The sequence below is a fragment of the Lycium ferocissimum genome, unplaced genomic scaffold (genome assembly GCF_029784015.1).
Source record: "Lycium ferocissimum isolate CSIRO_LF1 unplaced genomic scaffold, AGI_CSIRO_Lferr_CH_V1 ctg7370, whole genome shotgun sequence".
NCBI classification, from domain to species: Eukaryota; Viridiplantae; Streptophyta; class Magnoliopsida; order Solanales; family Solanaceae; genus Lycium; species Lycium ferocissimum.
In genome coordinates, this window is record NW_026726748.1 from 21281 (window position 1) to 43726 (window position 22446).

The 22446-nt window shown below is 34.4% G+C and overlaps 1 protein-coding gene across 1 annotated transcript; it reads left to right on the forward strand.

Moving 5' to 3' along the window:
- Positions 1–9686: 9686 nt before the first annotated feature.
- Positions 9687–17458, forward strand: LOC132045629 (uncharacterized). Its single transcript, XM_059436213.1, has 5 exons — positions 9687–10419; positions 10524–10644; positions 13900–14183; positions 15470–15697; positions 16856–17458. The coding sequence occupies exons 1-5, from the start codon at positions 10096–10098 to the stop codon at positions 17369–17371; spliced, it is 1473 nt and encodes a 490-aa protein (XP_059292196.1). The 5' UTR covers positions 9687–10095; the 3' UTR covers positions 17372–17458.
- Positions 17459–22446: the final 4988 nt, after the last annotated feature.

Below are 22446 nucleotides of genomic sequence, written 5' to 3' on the forward strand. Positions count from 1 at the left end.
AAAAGGACCCAAGCTAGTGTGGGTTCCTAAAACTAATCTCTGATTACCAAGCAGTTGCATTGAAAGGGAGCAAGCACCAAAAGCATAAACTCAAGGCTTGCTCAAGTACTAGGACGATTCAAATAAAAGCTCTTTTCACTTGCAGCACTTTGGAAAAGGGGGAAATACTAATTACGCAGATGAAATCAAATACACTAGCACTCAGACAAGGGAATCTTCAAGGAATCATACAAAGGAAATGGGTTCATCAGCACATCTGTCAACCTTTTTGAGAAAATAATATGTGGAAAGCACACTGACAGAGGGAAAACAGGGTTCAGCAATTGTAGGAGACGAATCTCAAAGAAAAGCTTTATGAGCATTACAGAAGAAACAGGTTAAGGAACCAGTTTGAAGGAATGGAGAAGAGATATCAGGGTAACCGGTAGTCAGAATCGGTTCAGGATCAAGGAGGTAAGCGATTGTCAAATCCTATTATGTCTGCCATAAAAAAAATGAGCTACTAACAATTGATAAAGGTTTGAGAATTTAAGATGAAGACTATGCTAAAAGAATAATGATACCAGTCTTCCTTAAATTATTAGGCTAGAATTCTTGGTTCACATAAACTGAGTGTTTCAAATTTGAAATTGTAAAATACATTACACAGTTGTGTACATTTGATTATATGGCCTTACCACTAATAGTTTCAAGATCTCGAAATAGTTCTACAAAGTATTCTGTCAAAAAATCTGGGCTGCAAATTAAGATTGCACAAGGTTAGTCATTATCACTTCAGGTATGTATTCCTTCCCTTGCAATTAATTGTACATTTAGATCATGAAACTACTTGGACAACCTGTTCTACCTACCCCAGTTAAGAACCTAACCAATATTAAAAGAGAGGAAAAGAGTTATGATGACTCCTCTTCAAAACGGTGGCAAATCATATCAATCATCTTCCCAAAAAGAATCCTCACCTCCACTGCTCACACCACCAACCCTGTCTCCTCACCTGTACTTAAATCGTCCACAAATCCATAAAATCTCACTCACTTCACTCTCTTCTTCATTACAGCATCAAATAAAAAAAAGTGTCTTTCTCCGATAAACCCTTTTCTCCTATACACACACAAAACTCCTCAACCATAGTATATACTCTCCACTTCCCTCACCTAAATCCACCTCTCTCGATTATACACATGAATATACCCACAGAGTAGGTAAAAGAAGGAAGAAAATTACTTCGACCATATTGAAAAGGGGAATGTGCTAAAATATCCAAAACAGGGGCAAAATACGAAAGAAATCAGTGTCACAACAACTCTTCAAGAAAATGAGTTGCTGGACATTACAAGTTCAATCCAAGCTAATGTCGGAGGCCTATTTGGAAAAATAAGTAAAGGAGATATAAGCGTTCGTGAAGAAATAAGGAAGGAGGAAACAGAGAAGAACCCTCCACTATCCGGGAAAGAAAAGCAGTCCGGGGTTTAATCCTCATGGGCGAAATTCGTGGAAAAAGATGGTGGGTCTTCTTGGGGGGTAAAAGGTGAATAAATATGGTGTTTCTTGAAGGAGCTAGCCAACAAAAATATATGCCTCCCTTCTTATTCAAAGACACTACCATCAGCTCACCTTAGGATTCGTTAGTTATTAGTCTTAGAATGTAGAATCCACCCTTGTCATAGTCCCTAGAAAAGCAAAATCTGGTTTGATGGACATACTTAATTAACATGTGAGTAAAACAAATTCGAAAAGACACGCACTGAGATGCACATGTTGTTTGTTTGGTTACACGGCCTACGTCTTATCCTATGCAGTCTCCAATTTTCGCCCAAGGATGGAACACGTTACTTTACCTATTCTATGCTAGCATCTTGCAGAATATAAACAACATGTAAGTAAAGAACACAGTGATTTTTATGTGAAAATCACCCGGCTCACATACAAAGGAGATAAAAACCACGACCTATACCTCTGTAGGATTTTCCCAAAACTCCACTACAACGGTGAGCCTCTACAAATTCAAGTTACAATCTCTGCAACCTAGTAACTAACCTTTAATTCCTATCTCACTAATCTCCCTAGACTAGTAAGCAACCTTCAAGTCAATCCCCAACTTGAAGTTGAATTTACAACGTCTTGTATCTAATTGTAATGCTTCTAATAAAGCTGATAAAGATACAACTTGATAGCCAAACCAAATACAAGTTTTCTAGACTCAATAACTGTAAACCATAAAATCTATTTGACAGCTTCTTCAATCCTCTTCTCGTACTAGGGACACATGCTTAGATTCTGAATATTCTTGATGTCTTCTTTGATCGCTCAATATTCTGAAATATCTCTTGTGGGTATGTCAACCTTCTTCTTGGTAAGACTTGGATATTTATAACATTGAGTGCACAGCAATCGGCAAACAAAAAACCCTCTTCGAATAGGCCCATGAGATGTAATAGAGTTTGTGTATTTGGATTCTTTCCTTGTTGAGTCCGCTTCTTGTCCGTGTAGAAGTCTTACTAATCCCAAAAAATATAACAAGGAAATCTGCATACTTGACCGCCTAATCTTTACCATAAAAGTGCAAATCGTAGTTGTTGTAGGACTTGCGCTGGAACATGTTCACAAACCTGTTTCATTTACCTGGTCCGTCTGCACTATTTGAGATGGAACATGTTCACGATGTTTCATCATCCCCGTCTCGTTCATTCCTATGACTTTATCTTGAGCTAGCTTCTGTGATGGATGATGAAACATGTTGACAGACCTGTTTCATAGAATCATGCTCTTTGCTATGTGTCTGTATTTCTTCACTTAGATTTATTCATTCCTTGAATAAATCATGCTTCAGCTTGTCTCATTCTGTGACTCTGATTATGTTCTTGCTCTTTGTGTTGGAATATGCTTGCAGATCAGGATCATATGCTTTTGTTATGACCTAATTTAACTAAGTCGCGCGGGCACCTACCTTTCCCACCTCGGTACGTGAACCCTCAACCCAACAATAGTAAAAATATGAAGAAATAAGTAACTAAACGGAAGAGACCAAAATCACGTAAGTCAGATAATAAGAATACAGAAATATGCGGAAGTAAGAAAAATACACCCCAGAGTCTGGTCTAACCATGCAAGAGCATCTAACTAGAATCTATAAGTCTGGAATTATCAATAATACATCAAAGTGTGAATATGTCTCGGAGTAGCAATGAAGACATAAATGAAAGACGAATCTTCAACGCAGTGGACGTCCTCGTGCTCACCCTGTAGACTCTAAATAGGAACTCCCGGAATGACTATCGGCCACGAGAAACAGAGGTCAATCCGACCTGGAATTCTACATTTATAAAAGAATACATTAAGTGCAGGTCAATTCAATAATAAGTACTGGTAGGTATCATAGGCCGACTAAGACTAGTTGACATATATAAAGACAATAAGATAAAATAAAACAAGCAAACCATAGAGTACAAGTCATGCTCCTAAGAAATCGACTCACAAAATCAAGCCTTGATGTAACAACTAGCCCAAGTGAAATCAAATATCCAAGTATACCGAAAACCAAGTGTTATCAAGTCAAATCAGCACGTAGCCCATATCAATACAGTCCAAGAATATGACCAACACGGTATCCAAATCATAAGCAATCACGAAGGATAATCAAGCAATGCCCTATGAGATATGAATGCAATGCAATGCCTGTACTCCTGTAATCCGACAGCGGAATATCTCCACGCCTCGGCAGCACAACCCGCAGGGACCTGTAAAGTCCAAGCACCGTCACTCCGTACACAGCTCAGAGGACTCAATTATCAACCAGTATCGCAATATTAGTTTTCCATATCAGCCCCTCCGCACACAGCTCAGAGGTGACTTACTATGTTCCATAATCATTAATGTGCCTTCTCATTTCCATCAATAGTACTAGTCATACAGCATAATAAGATGATATGAAATGAATAAGGAATGATGCAAGTACAAACAATGAAGAATATCTAGTTCATGTTGTGCCACACACAGCGCACTAATATCATCAACAAGTAATCCAGACAGTAATCATAATGAATTTCCAATTTCCATAACAATAAGAGCCAACTATCCCAAAATGGCTTTACTAATAATGAGGCGTATACTAAGTACCAATATCAAGCAATTTCATCCTTCCGATTTACTCCCAATTCACAAACAATCCACTAATTATACACAATGTACCAAATAGGGTCCTATGGAGACTACAGGCCACTAGCCCGATAAAACAAGTCACAAACAATATCAAACCCTAAGCCAACATCCAACACAACTTCATACCTGAAGAATTACATGAAATCTCCAACAATATCATCTAAATATACGCTTCGCTAGTAATACAACAATGAATGACTCGATTTGAACCAATCTCCCTCTATCAGAATTAATTAGGACTCGACCAATGGGAGTCATGTATTCAAAACCACAAAACAACAACGAAATTAACGATTCGCAGCATTTGACTGTAGAAATGACGAAAATAGAGGAAAGAGAAGATAACAATACCGTGTTTGGGAATTATAAGTTAAAAATGGGGTGTTGTAATAAATGTATTGCTTTATTTGGCTATGGCAAATGCTGAACTGAGGACCTCTTCCATTTTGCCATTTCCGACAAAGATGGCAGAGGAGAGAGAGAGAGAAGTTTGAGATGGCGCTAGGGTTATCGAAACCCTAGCCGTAATTCGTGTGAGAACCCCTTTTAGGGGCCGTTTGGCCTGTTAGATGAGGCTTAAATAGCCATCCTGCTTGGGCCAGGTCAAGGTCATTTTGGCCTGGGCTCAGCCAGTCTTAAAAAAAAAAAAAAGGAGGCCCGTTTACATGTATATACACATAATGTATACATATACGTATATTAGTGTATATATGTGTATAAAGGGAAAAATGGGAAAATTAGTAAAATGGGCAAAACTAAAAGGGTTGATTATTAACCACAATCTTTCAAGTATAACCAAATTAAGACATAATTAACCGATTAATAAATTTAAAATACGGCTAACTGTATAAGAACACTTAAATTGCTTAATACTTGTTAATTGAACCTTTGATAATTTAAACAATTAATTTAATAATTGCTTAATTAATTTTCTTATTTAAGTTGGACAAATGTTTATAATAAAATGTAGCAATTAATTTTAAATAATTTACAATATATATTTGCAATTATTCTGCTAAATAAAATAACAAAATTATGTTGGAATAATTTCTATAAAAATCATTTGAATTTATATATGCATATTCCACTCTGTTTGAGATTCAAGAACTTTAAATAATTAAAATAAATTATTGGAGGTCAAAAATTAGGTGTCAACACTTCTTTGTAATCTTTTTTGAGTGTAGAGTTCTGACAGGCTCCACTTCTACCCCTCGAGAGTGATTTCGAGGCCAAGCTTTATGAGTGTCAAGGGTGAGCATCTGATGGTTGGTTGGTTGTAGAAATTGGTTGGAAAGGAAAGTTGTGCAAAATGAGTATGTTGTATGTATTAAAGTGCTTAGGGAGGATAGTCACTATTATTCAAATAATTCCTACCCGTCCCTTATCCTACATTTCAACCTTTTATGTTCTACTTGATCCTAGGTTCAATATAATTATATTAGTGAAGCGGTTACACGGCGGGCAAGCCTATGGTTCGTCGTATTTAGCTTGTGATATTCTTTGTGAGAGTGAGCGTCTTTGTTGATTTTATGTCCATTGAAATAAACGTATTTGATTCATGTGAGATATATGGACAACTCTCTTTCGGTGAGGGCACATAGTTGACAATAGATTGGTGAAATGTTGATTTCTTGGATAAGTGGCTTGATTGTTTTGCTTTGAGTGGTGTCATTTAGTCATGTCGTTCGTGAAAGAGAAGTGTTCTTGAGAAGGTTGTTTGTTGTTGTTTTAAACTGCAATTTTGATTATTGGCATGGCTCTCGTAAGAATTGGCTTGATTGTTGGTTTATGAAATGTTTTGAAAAAGCCATATTAGTCGAAGCCCGAGTAGACCTATTTGAATGGCATGGTTGTGATTGTGGTAGGATGGTATTGGTAAGTGTTTGCTCGAGTGCGAGCAAAGTTTAAGTTGGGGGTGGTAATATTTGGCACAAATATCTATATTTATTGTCACTTTACCTCTAATTCTTAGTACTTTAATCGCATTATTTATAGTGAAATCATTGTATTCGCGCTTATGTTGGTATGTTTTGGGTGTTTAGGTACAACGAGGACAAATGGATAAAAACCAAACAATTTTAGTAGAATCTGGAGGAAACTGCAGTTGCTTGAGGTGATGAGAGGATAGCGTGACACTTAGAGAAATTTAATTCCACTGAAGGATCCCTCACGTTGAGCTCGCGTCGCGGATGGGGCATTCTTGCGTTGGAGCTGCGTCACGGATGCATCGGACAAAAGTTGACTCTCTGAACTGTTACATTGTTTCGCGTTGGACCCACGGCGCGGGTGTGACGGGGGTGACATCCAGTTTTTCCCGTTTTGATCGAGATTTGATCTACTTATTTCAGTTTTAAACCTAGACTATAAATAGACGTTTTTAATGTTAGGAATGGTGTGCTGGGATAATTTCAAGACTTGTAAGCCGTCGTCTCCCTTTTCTTATGATTTTTTTACTTTATTTTCTCCATAGAACCCTAGTTTACTCATGAATTTTTGTTCTTCTTCTCAAATCATGGGTAGCTAATTCTCTTATTCTAGGGTTGTAGCAAAGACATGATAGTTGGTTTGATGACAATTATTATCTATTAAATTTTCATCTTTTGGGTTGCTTATATATTCTTGTGCTTAATTGTTTAATTACTTGATCACTAATTAGACATTATCTGTGGTGTGTGAGTTGAACTTGAAAGACGGAATTCACGTATGTAATAAGAATAAATAGAGTTTGTTCGATTTATCGTTTCGCTATTGAGGATGGAAATATACCCTTTAGCCCTACTTAGTTGGATACGGAGATATAATGCGTTTTTTTACTTCTTGCCATCATAGAAATATAGACGTTAAGAGTAATATCTACAGGCTTATGAGTAGTTCGAAAGAATATCATAAAGTTAACATAAACCTGTCAACTAGTAACCTAGAAAATAAGATAGGTAGAATTGTCAGAAGACTTAACTGGATTGTTGAAAGCCATGACCCTGGAACTCGCCATGACCCTGGAACTCTTTCTCATCTGATAAACCTTACAGTCTTCGTCACAATTGTCTCAATCACAAAATACTCATATTTATTTGTTTCTTTCAGTCATAGTTTAGCTACAACAAAACCTCTTGATTTTACTCTCTTGAATAGTTACAACGAAAGTTGAATTAATTAAACGGTAGAAAGGAAAGTATAAGTCCCTGTGGGTACGATATCTAGACTTAAAATCTTATATTACTTATACGACCACGTATACTTGCATGTGCGTTTGGGAGCAACAATGTCTACAACAACCTATACCCCGTATAACATTTACAACCCCCGTACGTGCATATATGCTTGTCACTTCACATATACATAGTACACCCATGTACATAGTGTATGACAAACAATATCAATTTGAGAAATTCTCTCATTTAGGTAAAATTCTTATCTCGGTCCGAAGTAACTCTAGCCTTCTCAAACCACCTTTCCCTGCCCCGTATCCTCCAAATAAGCTTGTTCTACTCAAAGGAGTACTTACGAGGTAAGATGAATCCATGGATACTAATCTCATACTTTTAGCTAGGTCGATGTCAAAGTCAACCCCCAAAAAATCAAACCCAAACTCTGTGGTCAAATCCCGAAATAAATTATGTTTTCAGGTTACCCACAACAGTAGCTGCGAGTCCAATTCTATAATTAAATTCTCAATCTGAACTCAAATTGGTGTTCAAATCCACAATTTATCCTCTCTTCAACCTAGGGCAACATTCCCCAATTTCTACCATCAAATTCACGGTTTGATGATAAAATCTACCATATGATTGTGTATAAACAATATGTTATCGTTACCTCAACGTTATATGATGATCCCTAATCGATCTCCCCTCCAATCCGTTGCATGCTTAGGTCTCCCAAAATTAAGTTGAAAATGTAAAAATACCGTAAACAACCACTTTTATACCTAACTATTCTCGCAATTGCGGTGGCCAACCCTCACAATTACAGTCGTGGCCTCACAATTGTGACTGCCTCTAGCTCGAAATGGCTAGCTCCGCAATAGCTATAGCCACTTCGCAATTGTGATACGGGAATGGAATTTGACCATTATGAAAAAAGAAAGAAAAAAATAACCGTGTGAGGTGTTTTAGACTCTTGATATAGATTGGATTGCGAAATGTTTGTTTACATCGAGTACAGGAATAGTAAGTGAAGGAGTTATTTTTATTTTATTTAGATAAGGGAGAAGAAGTTTGCAAGACAAACGAGTCTTAAAGATAAGAAAAAATGTAAATTGCTACAAATTAATTGCAAAGCCCTAGATAGACTATGGGTATCCATCCATCCTTATCAGCTTTGTGCAGTGCATTTTATGATTGAATTGTAAAAGAATGCTATGCATTTATTTGTTTGGTTGTCCTACGGAGGCTAGATGAATATTGGTAGTGTTCAATTGTTCATGTTCAAGCGCCACAGGCCAAAAAGGAGGGAAAAAGAAGGAAATTTATCAAGTAAAGTGAACAACGGAGATTCATGGAAACCATTAATGTTCAATTGATATCCCATGATAAATATCTCATGTGGCCACTCATCAAAATCCTGTTAAAAACTCCACAAAAAATAATGAAGTATACGACACTTTTTTTTCTTAGATCGTATAACATAGCATTGCTGTCTACATCAGTGCCGACCAACTTGCACACAATAAAATTATTGTTCTTCAATTAAGTTGAAACTTCGACAAAATTGATAATGAAAATACGAAAGTTCTATCTTCTAGAAATCTTCTTTTTTCAAAAAAAAAAAAAAAAAAAAAAAAAAAAAAGAAGCAAATTTACTAATATTCCACAAGATCTAAACACATGACGTTAAAGAAACTTCTCGAAAGTTAAAGTTTCACGTTTTTTTGGACATTTTATTAGAACCAATTTCAAGAGAGACGATTTAAGTGACTAAAATAGCCTAATTTAGCATATTTCAGCCAAATGTTTTGTCTTTTTAGCATTTGTAATCTTAATGTCTGCTGTTGACTTCATCAAAAGTACGAAGTCTTTGCTTCAATCAAAACAAAGATGAAGTCAAGGGCTTAGTGTTTAATACTTTAATGTTTCAAGTACTAAAACCAGTAAGATGAATTCTCACTTCTTATCACTTGGATCAAAAGGTGAATTCAAGAGTTTGATTTGATAAATTTAATCTTTAGGTTAATACAGAATCCATTACACTTTTAAAATTATAAATTCATAATTTATAAATTACTCCATCCAACTTTTATCACATAGAAGTATCAGGAGATGGGTGTGGTCACTTCTCTTTTAATAAAAAAATATTAGGTTCAAATCGAATAATGAAAATTCTGATAGATTGTGGTTTTTTTAGTGAACTTTATGTGATGCGAATCCGAATTAGTTAAGATAATGAAGTGTGAATACTGAATTTGTTATACCCAACAATTGGGAAGGAGGAATTCTCGCTTCAAATCATTTGGCATTTTAAAACAAAGTAAAGAACTAAAGAAGACTTTTATAACTTCCAAGAGATTAGAGTACCCTTACGTAATTAAATTTAATTTCCCAACTCCTCCATATTTGACCTCTTTAGTCCACCTAGATCTTAACTTCCATTTCCGTCTTCCTTTCTTGCTATTATTCTCCTCTCTGCCACAATCTTGATCCTAAATTTCTCCAAAGACAACTTGAACTACCATTCCCCCCCCCCCCCCCCCCCCCCCCACCCCAACAAATCCCCTTTTTTTCCCCTCAAGAAATGAAGTGATGATCTAGGTTTTCAATTAAAAAAAACCATCTTAGATCTCTCCATTCCCTTGTTCTCCTCCTTCCTTTCTTTATTATTTTCTTCCCTAAACTTCTCCAAGAAAACCTCAACTTTTTATTTATTCATCAAAAGCCATTTTTGATCTATTAAGCTTTCACAATAAAAGCACAACTATAATATTCTCTCAAAACAAAAGAAATGCCCATGGAACGTTCAAATTCATCAGGAAGCACAAACTCTTCATTCTCAACAACATCAAGAGCAAACTCTTCATCATCGTCAGTTGTATCCATACAATGCTTAAAAGGAAGTTCAAAAGCCGATGAATGGACCGGAGACATGTTAATAACGGGCGATATCGTGGAAGAGCTTCGAATAGGAAACATGATTCTCCGATCACCCTTCAAGAATGGGAAAAATGGTATTCAAAAGATCATGCATAATTCTTACAAGGCTAAGGAAACTTCTATTTCGGTTCGTGTTAGACGTGGATCTGATGATGAATTGTTCACCGAGTTACAGGTATTGAATTTTTTTTTTTTTTTAAATATATTATCTAAAAGTTTAAGCTGTTAGAGAGAAATATATTGTTAGTCATTGACTTAATTAAATTATGTTTGAACAAGGCATGTATCGTTCCAAATGAATTTGCCGGAAGAAAACAGTATATGCTTAGAGCTATTGATGATCCCAACTATGCCGTTGGTTTTGTTGATCGAACAGAGATGGAGTGTTTGGAATTGCAAGGTACGTGTGTGGTTGACTTTTCTTTTCTTTGACTCTTTTGTTCTCTTCTACACTAGTAGTTGGATTACTATTCTTTTGTTTGCTGATACAAGTTGTTTTGTTTCACACGTTTTTAGTGGACTTTGCCTCCCTTTAATTTTCACATTTTTCGTTTTGCATTTGTTTCTTGAAATACTTTTTCACAGGAAAAATAAAGATCTAAATTAATATCAGGGACTATATATTCTCTTTGCAATTGAGAATCAATTTCAACTATTGTTTTTCTCTATTTTTTATTTTTTCGCTATCGGATAGAAAATTATATCGTACATGTTGTTGCGGACAAGGAAGTAACATACAACAAATAATTTAGTCAAATAATGTACCAAAATGTCAATAACACCATTTTTGTAGTACTGCCTTGGGACAGAAGGAGTTCTGACTTTTGAAATAACGTTAAGCCCTTAAATGAATTATTACTATTATTCCTAATATATAGGAGTTGTTGATTTTAATTTGACGGAACACCTGAAATTGAGAAACTGTAATTTTAGGACGAACGACCTTCTTCATCCTTATGATTTTAGAAAGCTGCTAAACTACCACACTAATTTGGTTCAAATTTGGCCACACCTATAAAAAGACGACCATAATCTTTACTTCTAGAATTTTTGCTACCAGCAATTTCCCACCAATATTTTTTTCCTCCAAAACACATTATTAGATACACTAACTTATGCTTATTTAAGTCAAAATATTTTGTAGATTTCAACTTGAAAATTTCAAGGAGAATTAAACAGAAAAATTTCAAATAATATAATGGATAGAATGTTCTTCTTGCTTGATCCTTTTCGCCAACTTTAATCAAAGAAAAATCATCATTATTAATATAATTAGCTCACTCCTAGCACTTAAAATAATTGGAGGTAACATGTATATAATTGTATAAAATAAGTCAAATACTTTATAAACATTCTAGGAACTTTTACTAGATTTTTTTGGCATACATAATGGAAGGAAAAAAAAAAGTATACTTTAAAATGTTAAATCCCAATATTTGTCTGCAATTTATTTTATTTCCTTTATTAATTATGACGGTAATAATTATCTTGAAAGACTAACTAATATTAAAAGAATTATATTTAAAAAATGATGAAAAAATGATTAATTATATTATTAAATTTTTCGTCGTTAAAAATTACTCCTAGCCCTCCCACCAAAGAGAAAAATTATTACTACACCAATATTTTCTTGGCAAAAAGTGGAATTAGTGTTTTAACTATAAATTCGGGCAGAAGTTAATATATAGTTTTGGCCAAAATCATTGAGGCCAAAATCATTGTGGCACAAAGACATTTCCGATGATGTTGTTTTCTTTTGAATGTATACCTTTCTCAAGCTAAAGAGCTTTCGTCTAATTGGTTAAATATTCATTGTCTGCAATTAGAACTATGTGATCTAGAAGCTTTTGATATTATTTTCATTTACCAAGTGAAAATATTGAGTGTTTACATTAACAAGGATTGACAGGCTATACATAGATTCACTTTTAGAAAAAAACATTGAAAACAGACTTACTTTACTTTATTGATGAATATATGTGAAGCATTTATCTTTCTGAGAAAAAAATCCAATAACTTTTGCCATATACCATGATATATCTTGCATGCTTATGTTCTTATACAAGTTTCAAAAAAAAAAAAAAATAATAATAATAATAATAATAATAATAATAATACAAGTTCTATGTTTTTCAGTCTTAGAATTAGCGTTTGAATATCTTCCTATATATATAAGGGGGAGCTGTGTAACATTTTGAAAATTGAAAATGAACAAAACTCGTTAGAATACACACAGTTTTCAAATATTTTTACAAAGACATCATTTAAAAATTCTAATTTAGAATTCGTCAACCCGGTATCATTTTCAAGGCCTTATGTTTTTGTTGGTAAACTATTAGTTTTCAAAAAATATCATTCTTAAGGCTAGCTGCTGCTACTTGTTAGGGCCTTTGACTTGGTGTTTGTCTAACTTCTTAATTTTTAATTTTTGTTTATTTGGCAATTAGTTGCGTACGTGTCACATTGACAAACATTTATCCATTAAACTATATTCGTCTACTTGGAATGACCTGGTTTCTTTGTCCAAATAGTTGATAGGTAAATAATAGCCTGGTTTCTTTGTCCAAATAGTTGATAGGTAAATAATAGCTTCATAATCAGATCAAAGAATGGAAAGTATAGGACCTCATGATTTATGATTTACAGATAATTGTATCAAAATGTATTAACTTATCATGGTTAAATAATACAATGATTAGATGAAAATGTATAGAGTTTAACTTTGATTAACTGATAAAAAATTAACTAAAAATACATAGCATGCATTTATTTTTATTTAGTATAAATATCGAGTGTGGTTAATTTTATTTTATTTTTCCAATCAGAAATTCCCTTTTAGGTTAAGGTTAGTGGGATGTGGGAGTAGTGGTCCAGGTTGAGGAGTTATGATGTGCCAGAGAAAAAAGTACACTCCAATTGTGCCAACGGATCACTACATATATGATAATATATGCTTGGCAAATAAATGTTAGAAAATTTCAAATCTATTATAGTGCCATTAGTAGTATGAACTGTTAAGGGGCCAAAGTTATAAGCTAATTATATACTTATAAGGTTTATTTACAAATCTTAATAGGAAAGTTTTAAGATTATAATCTTAAGAGATATTGATACTTATATAAAACCCCTAATCGATACTGATATATTTTTGGGCTTAGCAATTGAAGTACAAAATTTTTCGTATTGTATAGACATATCCAGCGATAACCACCTAGATAATAGGAGATTCCGAAGATTCTCCTAATTTCAAGTTTGAAATATATATTCCCTTCCAAAAATTAAGAAAAAACCAAATTTTAACTTTAGTTTTTTCTCTCCTTCTCCTCTTGGATTCCATGAGTGTGAGTGGGTATGATTGAAATTGGAACGAAACAACTGTACGACATCATATATAAAATATGAGGAAGATTGGAAGTGATATGGACTTATTTCAAATAATAAATCAGACATAGAACATGTGCATATCATATAAACGTGTATATCAGTGTTTATGACATACAAATTTTCATGGCTGTCAATGCGAATATCACGTTCTATACCATGTATACCAACATATATCACACATAGATTTTAATGGATATTTACATATACACATGATATATAGGAGATAACGTCTATATATGAGACAATTTTTTTTATTATATAAATAATGCAGGTTCAAGGAAGTCAAGAATGGTGGGAGCACTGACAAGGACTCCACTTCAAGAAGGATATGTTAGCTATCCGTGGGAGAAAAGAATGAATGAGTTTCTAGCAGTTCAAAATTCAAGTAGCTTTTACTCACTGCTTCTCTTGCCAAAAGCCTCAGACAAAGTTTCAATTCATTATAATGATTTAGAAGACACACTTTCCAGAGCAAATGCTTGGCTCATTGCTTCTCAGGCCTCTGGTGTTCCCATTGTCTTCATGAATATCCAGACGGAGTCTCTACTTACCAAGGTACCTAAATGTCCATATTTATTTCAGTTTAACCCCTCAAAGTTTAATTTGACTGTGAGAATTTGTCAGTTTAACCAACATCAGTTACGGTGGGATGGTCGGGATCCCTCCACCCAGTGACGGATCCAGGATTTTCACTCAGGGGGTTCGGAAAAACAACAAAAGCTAAACATAAAAAAAAAATGTTGTCCCTAGGAATCGAACCAAGGACGCTAGAGATAATTTTGAGCACCCTGGATCGCTTGAGCTAACCTTTTACATTTGTTCAGGGTATTCAAAAGTTGATATATATACATAAACACGGAAAATCTATCCTATATATATATAATGTAATTTTTTGCATCACCACCCTCTAAATCCGCCCCTGCCTTCAACCTTAACCAGAGGTCTCGGGTTCGAGCCCCTGGGAATGGAAAAATATCAGTTGGGAGCGCCGCCCCCGGTAAATGGACCACAAAGGCGCGATCCTAATTTAATTTAGTTGTGAAAAAACAAAGAGAAAAAATATTGCGATCCTAATTTAGAATTTGAACTTTGTGTGAAAAAACAAAGAGAAAAAATATTGTTAGTTCATATGTTTCCTCAAAGCTCTTGTCTGAGCCGATAAAACTTAGAAAGATTTAAGTTATATATACTAATATATTATTTCATTATTTGTAAATACCAAAGTTCATTATTGGCAAATAATGGTTTGGGCACCCATATTTACAAATAATGTATTTCAGTATTGAAAATTTTGTTTGAGGAATATTTCAAGTGAAATAATGGCGTTCACTCACAAAATTTTATCCTTTTTTAGATGAAATTTATGTTAAATACAACTTCAACTTCATGTACGTACTGTTTTTCTTTTTTTCAACTTCAACTAAATATTGTCCAAACCCCCAATAGTATTTTAAATATTGAAGTTCAATAATTGCAAGTAATATACTTATTATTTTTTTGCTTAACTCTGCTACAAGTGCAAAATATATATACTCCCTCAGATTCAATTTATGTGATACTATTTCCTTTTCAATCAGATAAAAAAAGAATGATGCTTTTCTATATTTAGTAACTTAAACTTTAAAATGTCCATTTTATTCTTAATGAGACGATTTATAGTCACACAAATATCTATGACTTATTTTAGATTACAAGTTTCAAAAGTCTTCTTTTTTCTTAAACTTCATGCCCGGTCAAACATCTTCACTTATACTGGGACAGATAGAGTATATATATTGAACAATTATCTATGTAAAACCAAGTTATGATAATTAACTTTCCTGTATTCTGTTTTGTCTTAGATATCAGGGGAGACAGCTTCGTGCACCGTAAGTGCTGGATCACTTTCTGATTTATCAAACCTTGCAAATGCAAGTTTGTATGGTTTTGAAGATTACCATGGAGTGGATATTGGTGTTGTCCGAGCAGTTCGTCTTTGGTTTTCCCCACTTGGAGGAGAGATTCCTATTGAGATCAAAATCAAAGAAAATGATGTCAAACTTGGATTTGCCATCAGCAGAACTGAAGAGGTAACAAACTACAACTGACTTCTTTCTTCCATCACTTATCGCGATCCATATAATTTAACTTATATACATTGATTATTTTACAACATTAGTGTATCTTAACGCACTGTAACAAGTAGCATGACTTATTCAAGTTATTAAGTGGATAGTGAAATGCAAGTTATTAAGTGGATAGTGAAATGCAAGTTATCGTTTAGGAGACATGATAGTGTAAAAACTCTTTAACACAATTAGTGTGTAGAAGTGAAACTCAATAAATATAATATATGAGTCTTGTGATCGAATTAAATAGGAAGAATGAACGATTAAATATATCTCGCAACTAGAATGAAATGCTACTTTAGATTTTCAAATCCAGTTCATCCATCAACTCAATCTAGTTGAAGTCAGGAATGCTATAGTTTTCAGCATTTAGAAAGGAATCAATTTACAAACCAATGGATTATTTCCCAAGTTTGGTGTTTTATTGTCCAGTTCACTGTTTTAAGGAAAACCATAGAGCCTTATTAAAATTAACTTCTTTATCACTGTGCAATTTCATCCATGTAAGTATCTATCAATTTGAGAGGCTAGATGGGATATGTTAAAGTCCATACACATTACACACCACGAAAACTTCAATAATCTTAGATCACACTTTTACTAGCTATGATAAAGTTCATTTTTGTAAGCCAACTAATTGTTTGTTCGAAAGTAGACCATATTCTAGCCCAGTAGTATCTCAAAAATTATGTAGTATGGTAATGATAGTTTGACCTTAAAAGTTAGAACGTCTTTGGTTAGAATGACATTTACTTTAATTATGTCAAATCTCACTAATCATATACTCTCTCTATCTCAATTTATGTGATGCTTTTCGTTTTTCGAAATTCAAAACTTTTAAATTTTTACTGGACATTTGGACATAGAATCTTTTAGTTTTTCGAAATAAAACGTACAAACTTGGAAACTATGTAAAAGTACTTCAGGTTATAGTAATTTAATAAGTAATACTAATATTTGAAAGAGATATGAAAAAGTTGTGGTGAAAGAATAACTCGTACGGCTCTCGAAATCTGAATACCGTCACATAAACTCCGACGGAGGGATCATCAAAATTTTACTTTTTGCTCTTCATTTTATGCTCTGCTTATCCATTGACTTAAAAATTGAACTCTTTAGGGGTTTATTCACATATCATCAGTAATTGAAGGTGATGAGGATGCACCTTCCTCAAGATCAGGCCTTAGCAATCTATACAAGGAAGCAATCAAAGAGTGCAAACTTTTAGTTGTATCAAGAATATCCAACCAAAAGATTCTTCCATGGATCGTTTCTCCGACAGGGGCGGTCAGGTGCTTTGACACCGTCTCTCTCAGCCAAAAATTGTCTTTGCATCGCCATGCAAAGGTTCCAATTGTCATGCACGTGTTTCTTTGGGACCATTCTGTCCCCGTGCCAAATGGTGGTAGCATTAATCGGTCGAGGACTATTTCCCCGACCATGCTACCACCGTTGCCACCTGAAGTTCGGTTGGCACGCCAACCGAATGATAATCAGGTGATGCCATTGCCTCCAGAAGTTGAAGATGAGAGAGGAAGTCACAGTGATGAATCAGAACTAAGGCTTGATAGGGACACTGCTGGGGAATTTTCTTTTCGCTTCCATGATTTTTCTCTACCAAATAATTGGGTGTAATTATTTTCTTTTGACTTTGTTTGATGTGTACATAAAGATGACAAGTTTTGTAACTAATTGTGATCTGTTTAAGGGGCATTTGTAGCAGCTTATTCCGCTATCGAGTTTCAATCACTATACTCTATAAAGTAACAAAAAGAATAAGAAGATTAAGAATAAGATGTTTCAATTGTTTGTTGATCCTTTACGAACTATTCCATTCATTAATAGTCGCATATAATCTGGAGGTGATATAGGGTGTGTTCGGCATGAACCAAAATGTTTTCCTGGAAAATGTGTTCTTGGAAAAAAAGTGAATTTCTACTTATTTTCTCATGTTCGTTTGGGTAGCGAAAAATAAGTGAATTTCTTACTTATTTTCTCATGTTCGTTTTGTTGGTAGAAAATATTTTCAGGAAAATACCCACCCAAGTCCCACAACTCTACCCCACCCCCAATCCCACCCCCACCCCCAATTTTTTTTTTGAAGTATTTGATTTTTTTTTTTTTGATTTTCTAAACCATCACATCCCCCCCCCCCCCCCCCCCCCGTGTGGACCCATACCACACCAACCCCCCCCCTCAATTTTTTTGGGAGGGGGTGGTGGGGTGTCGGGAAAGAGGGGTGTAGGGTGGAGTAAAAAACCAAAAAAAAAAATTCAATTTTTTTTTTCAAAACAAAATTAATTTGGGGCGGAGGGTGGGGGCAGGGGTGGGGTGGTGCAAAAAACAAAAAACAAAAAAAAATTCAAAACTTTTTTTTCAAAAGAAAATTAATTTTTTTTTGGGCGGGGGAGTGGCGTGTGGGTGGGGTAGGAGTGGGGTGGGGTGGTGCTAAAAACAAAAAAAAAATAAAAAAATCAAAAAAAAATTCCAAAACAAAATTATTATTTTTTTGGGAGGGGGTGGGGGTGGGCAGGGGTGGGTGGGGTGGGGCGGGGCAGGGGTGGGGTTTGATTGCGCGTGGGGGCGAGGTGGGGTGGTGCAAAAAATAAATAAAAAATTCAAATTTTTTTTCTCAAAACAAAATTATTATTTTTTTCCCAGGGGGTGGGGCAGGGGTGGGTAGGCGTGGGGGTGGGGTGGGGTGGTGAGAGTGTTTGGGGCTGGGTTGGGTGGTTGATGGAATACACTTATAGACTTATTTTTCCTACTTTTATTAGGAAAGTTATTTTCTCTATTTTTGAGGAACTTGTTTTCTTAAAGAAAATATTTTTCAAAATTTTTGACCAAACGAACATGGAAAAATTGAAAAACCAAATACACCCATAGTGTAAAACCAATCCATAGACATGAGGGAAAACACTTTCTGCTGATGAAGACAGTAAGAAGCTCATCTTTGTGTTGGCTTCAGTATTAGTAGCGGTCATACTGACTGGAAGGCTCAGTGTGTTGCAGCAAGCATGGCATGTAACTCAATGCTTCAGGCACATTTGCATATAGCAAAAGCTTCATTTCCCCATGCCTTTGTTGGACTGTAGTCAGAGGAAGCTTAGCATCTACTAGAAATGAAGTTCATTTTACTTATTTTGAACCTAAACAAACGCCTCCATGGAGGAAATCATCTTTACCATTAACCTCTGTGTTGTCAATTGTTGCGGCTAAAGAGTTTAGGGAGATTATGATCTCGCTAAGAAATTGAAGCCTGCGGCTCAACTCTTTCACCTAAATTCTGAGGAACGGAGTTCTCTGCTTCGACGTTCAAGTAAAGCTGAGTTAACTTATTAATGGAAGAACAGTGATTGCTTGGAGAGAGCAACTCTAGAAAATTAGGTACCGTGGCTGGCCTTTCTAGCTTATCAGCCGGAAAACCAGAATGTAGAAAATTTGGACGTTCTTCGTGCAGTAGTGCAGCTTGTTTGGTAGGCCTTGCGGCATGCGCAGAAACGGATCTAAGATTTGAAGGTGCCGGGTCTTTATAATTTTCTTTAATGTACATCTTGTTAGCAACGTGTTGGGTTGAGTCCATTTATTTTTAATTTATTCGGGTCAACTTAATAGGCCTTTTCTTATTTGCAAATATGAAAATTACATCTCAAAAATCAAGAAACGAACATAATTAACATCTTAAATAAGGAATCACACCCATTAACAACATGATAAAATCAACATTTTCACCAAGGGACTTGCATCTTTTATGTATATCAAAAAATGAACTTGCACAGGTAAAATAACATCTTCAATAAGGGAATTCCATCAATCAGAATAAGAAAAATAATAGAAAAACTCTTTAATAGGTAATTACACCCCATAAGTAAATGTAGAATTAGATAAACTACAAGTTCTCAAAAATAAATTATAAATTTCATGTTTTTTCTAAGCAATGCTTACGAAATTTCCATCACAATTTAAGTAGTAAAGTAATTTAAATTGAATTTAACAATTATAGAATAGCACAATTTTTTATAATACACTCTCTCCGTCCATTTTTATTTGTCTAAAAATATATGTCTACTTTTACTTATAAGTTGTATAGTTTGAAAAATCAAGACATAATTTACCATTTTATACTTATTTTACCCTTATTATTAAGTACTCCAATTCATTTCTCATTTTATTTATTGCTTATTAAGAATGTATCAAGTCAAATATAGACAAGTAAACATGGACGGAGGGAGTAATAAACAAAAGAAATTATAAAAAATAAAAATAAATTGAATTTGTTCTCGATCCAAAATCCCATTTAGACTCAAGTTTTTCGATTTAAATACTCACAGATCTAAGATTAAGAAAAATGCTTAATTTAAGGAATTTTGAAGTTTCTATTTGTGTGTTCTTGCTAAAGATCTCAGATAAAATAATAGAATAGGGGAAAGACAATATAAATAATAAAAAGATAAATAGAAAATTGGGAGAGTGGAGAGCCGAAAAGGGAATTACTGGTACAAAGGAACTAAAAAGCACAAAAAAAATAAGAGTCGGAAATGTTCAAGACAGATTCAAACTTGTGTCTACCAGTCATGGCACCATTGTCTAATGGGGTGACAGAATCAAATATTTAACCTAATTTAAACAAATTGATACATAGATATATAAAAAAATTATCAATTTAGGCGGTGTCATGCCAACCCACCCTAAAGGGTGGATCCTCCCCTGGGCATTAGTCAAGGAAGTTGTGGTGTCATGACATGACTGGTAACCTCCACATGCTTTCTTCAAAATCTCTATCAGCCCCATTGGCAGATTCAACATGATTGCTGGAACAATTCATGTCTATAATATCGAGATGCTCTGTGCCAATACTATTTGGAGCAGATTGGCTGGCTGCAAATGTACTAAAAATTTTCTTTGAATAACATCAAATATGTGAGATATTACTGCATACGATCAGAGACTCCATAGTACTGTTGAAAATAATTTTTTTATTACCAATAGTGGTTTCGGTGCTAATGACTTTTGCACCAACTGATTGCTAAAGCACTATACTGTTAATTCTGTATTGTCCTATGGATATATCTTCATCATGCCTTCTTCTTCGGAGAGTCGTAGTATTACTCTGGTAGTCTATTGTCCTTCGATTTCTATTACTAGTTGTTGTATCGTATTAATTTGTGGTTGTTACTGCCCCTTTTTTTTTTTTTTTTATTGTTACTGTTCTATCATGCTTTTTATAGTATATTGTCGTGGCTTATTCGTTTCTGTTATTTCTTTTTTCATACTGCTTTGAATTGCTTCTCCTTTTGCCGAGCGTCTACCGGAAACAACCTCTCTACTACTTCCCAGGGTAGCTTTTTATTAGTTGTATTCAAGGATCATTTGAAAGAAACACCAAGCTGCTTTTAACATTGTCTTATTATACCTTCAAATAAATGGAGCCTGATTTCTCCTGTTTCTTATTTAGAATGATGTTATAGGCCTGATTGAAGGATAAGGTTTCCATTACATGTTTCCAATAGCTAGAAATTATGATCAAATGTTAAATAACCTCAAGACAAATGAAAACACATACCACCCGGTAAATTAATTGAGGTGCGCATAAACTGGGATTGACGCCACTGCAATAAACACAAGGAAAAGTAAAGGAATCCGCATATGTGTTTCCTTTCCAACAACTTAATCTTTTTGGTAAGGCAATTCACACAATTCAACATAGTAATAGAGCAGGTAGAGGCGCCTCTTCTCCTAGTCTCATTGACATCCTTATACAAACAAAAAAAATTAGAAAAAAAAAAAATCCAACCCGCATGTAAAGAGGCATATTACATCCTAATTTAAAAATAATAAAAATGTTCCTTGTCTAATAGTTTAAACTTTAGATGATGTGGTTCACACAATTCAACAAGAGACACCAAAACAGGTAATGTTTGCAAACATACTTGAGGACAATTTACAAGAAAAGCATGTGGAATGAGTGTACATTGAATTACTCGCCATAGTATCTATGAAGAGAAAACCTCTTTTCAATTAATCACTATAAAATTGTAGTCATGAATGTAACTGTTAAAACACACCAATTTCTTCATTAGATTCATGCTCTGAAACAATTTACCACCCTAATTCCAGCAAAGTTTCTTTCTCTAGTAGTACAACCTAGTAGTACAACCTTTCCTTTCTCCACAGTAATTCCAACTCAGACAAACTAGAAGAGAAAGAGAAATTTCAGGAAAAGTAGAGAGGAAAGCATACCTTAAGCATCTCATACACCATTTGAACAAACTTTTGAGAGAAGTGATAATAGGCTAGAAACACAGGTTTTGGCTACATAACGTCTTTTATTTGCTATACTTTAATCATGTTTGAGACATAACGTGAGTATTTTATATTTATTACGCGAGTTTTATTGTGTAGTGTTGGAAATAGCAATAACTTTAATTTTTTTTTTTTTAGCATAATAAGTTGGTTAGGCTTAGGATGAATCTACTTTTGAATTTTAAAATTTTATTGGATAGATTAGTCTAGTTGAGATATTTTAGACTTTAGAAATTATCCTACAGATTTTTGGTAGTTAAGTCAGCTATTTAAAGCTCTCTATGCGAAATAAAAATAGAGAGACAATTTTCAACCATTTTTTATCTTCTTTTTGCTGCACCATCTTTTTTAAAACCAACAGTGGTATCAAGAGCCTCCTTGATCTTACGCGTTGTGAGTTCATCTAA

Bases quoted from the DNA above. Each gene is read 5' to 3' on its own strand.
- LOC132045629 (XM_059436213.1), top strand. From the start codon at position 10,096: ATGCCCATGGAACGTTCAAATTCATCAGGAAGCACAAACTCTTCATTC. The intron at 10,420-10,523 runs GTATTGAATTTT...TGTTTGAACAAG, and splicing joins AATTGTTCACCGAGTTACAG to GCATGTATCGTTCCAAATGA. The intron at 10,645-13,899 runs GTACGTGTGTGG...TAAATAATGCAG, and splicing joins GGAGTGTTTGGAATTGCAAG to GTTCAAGGAAGTCAAGAATG.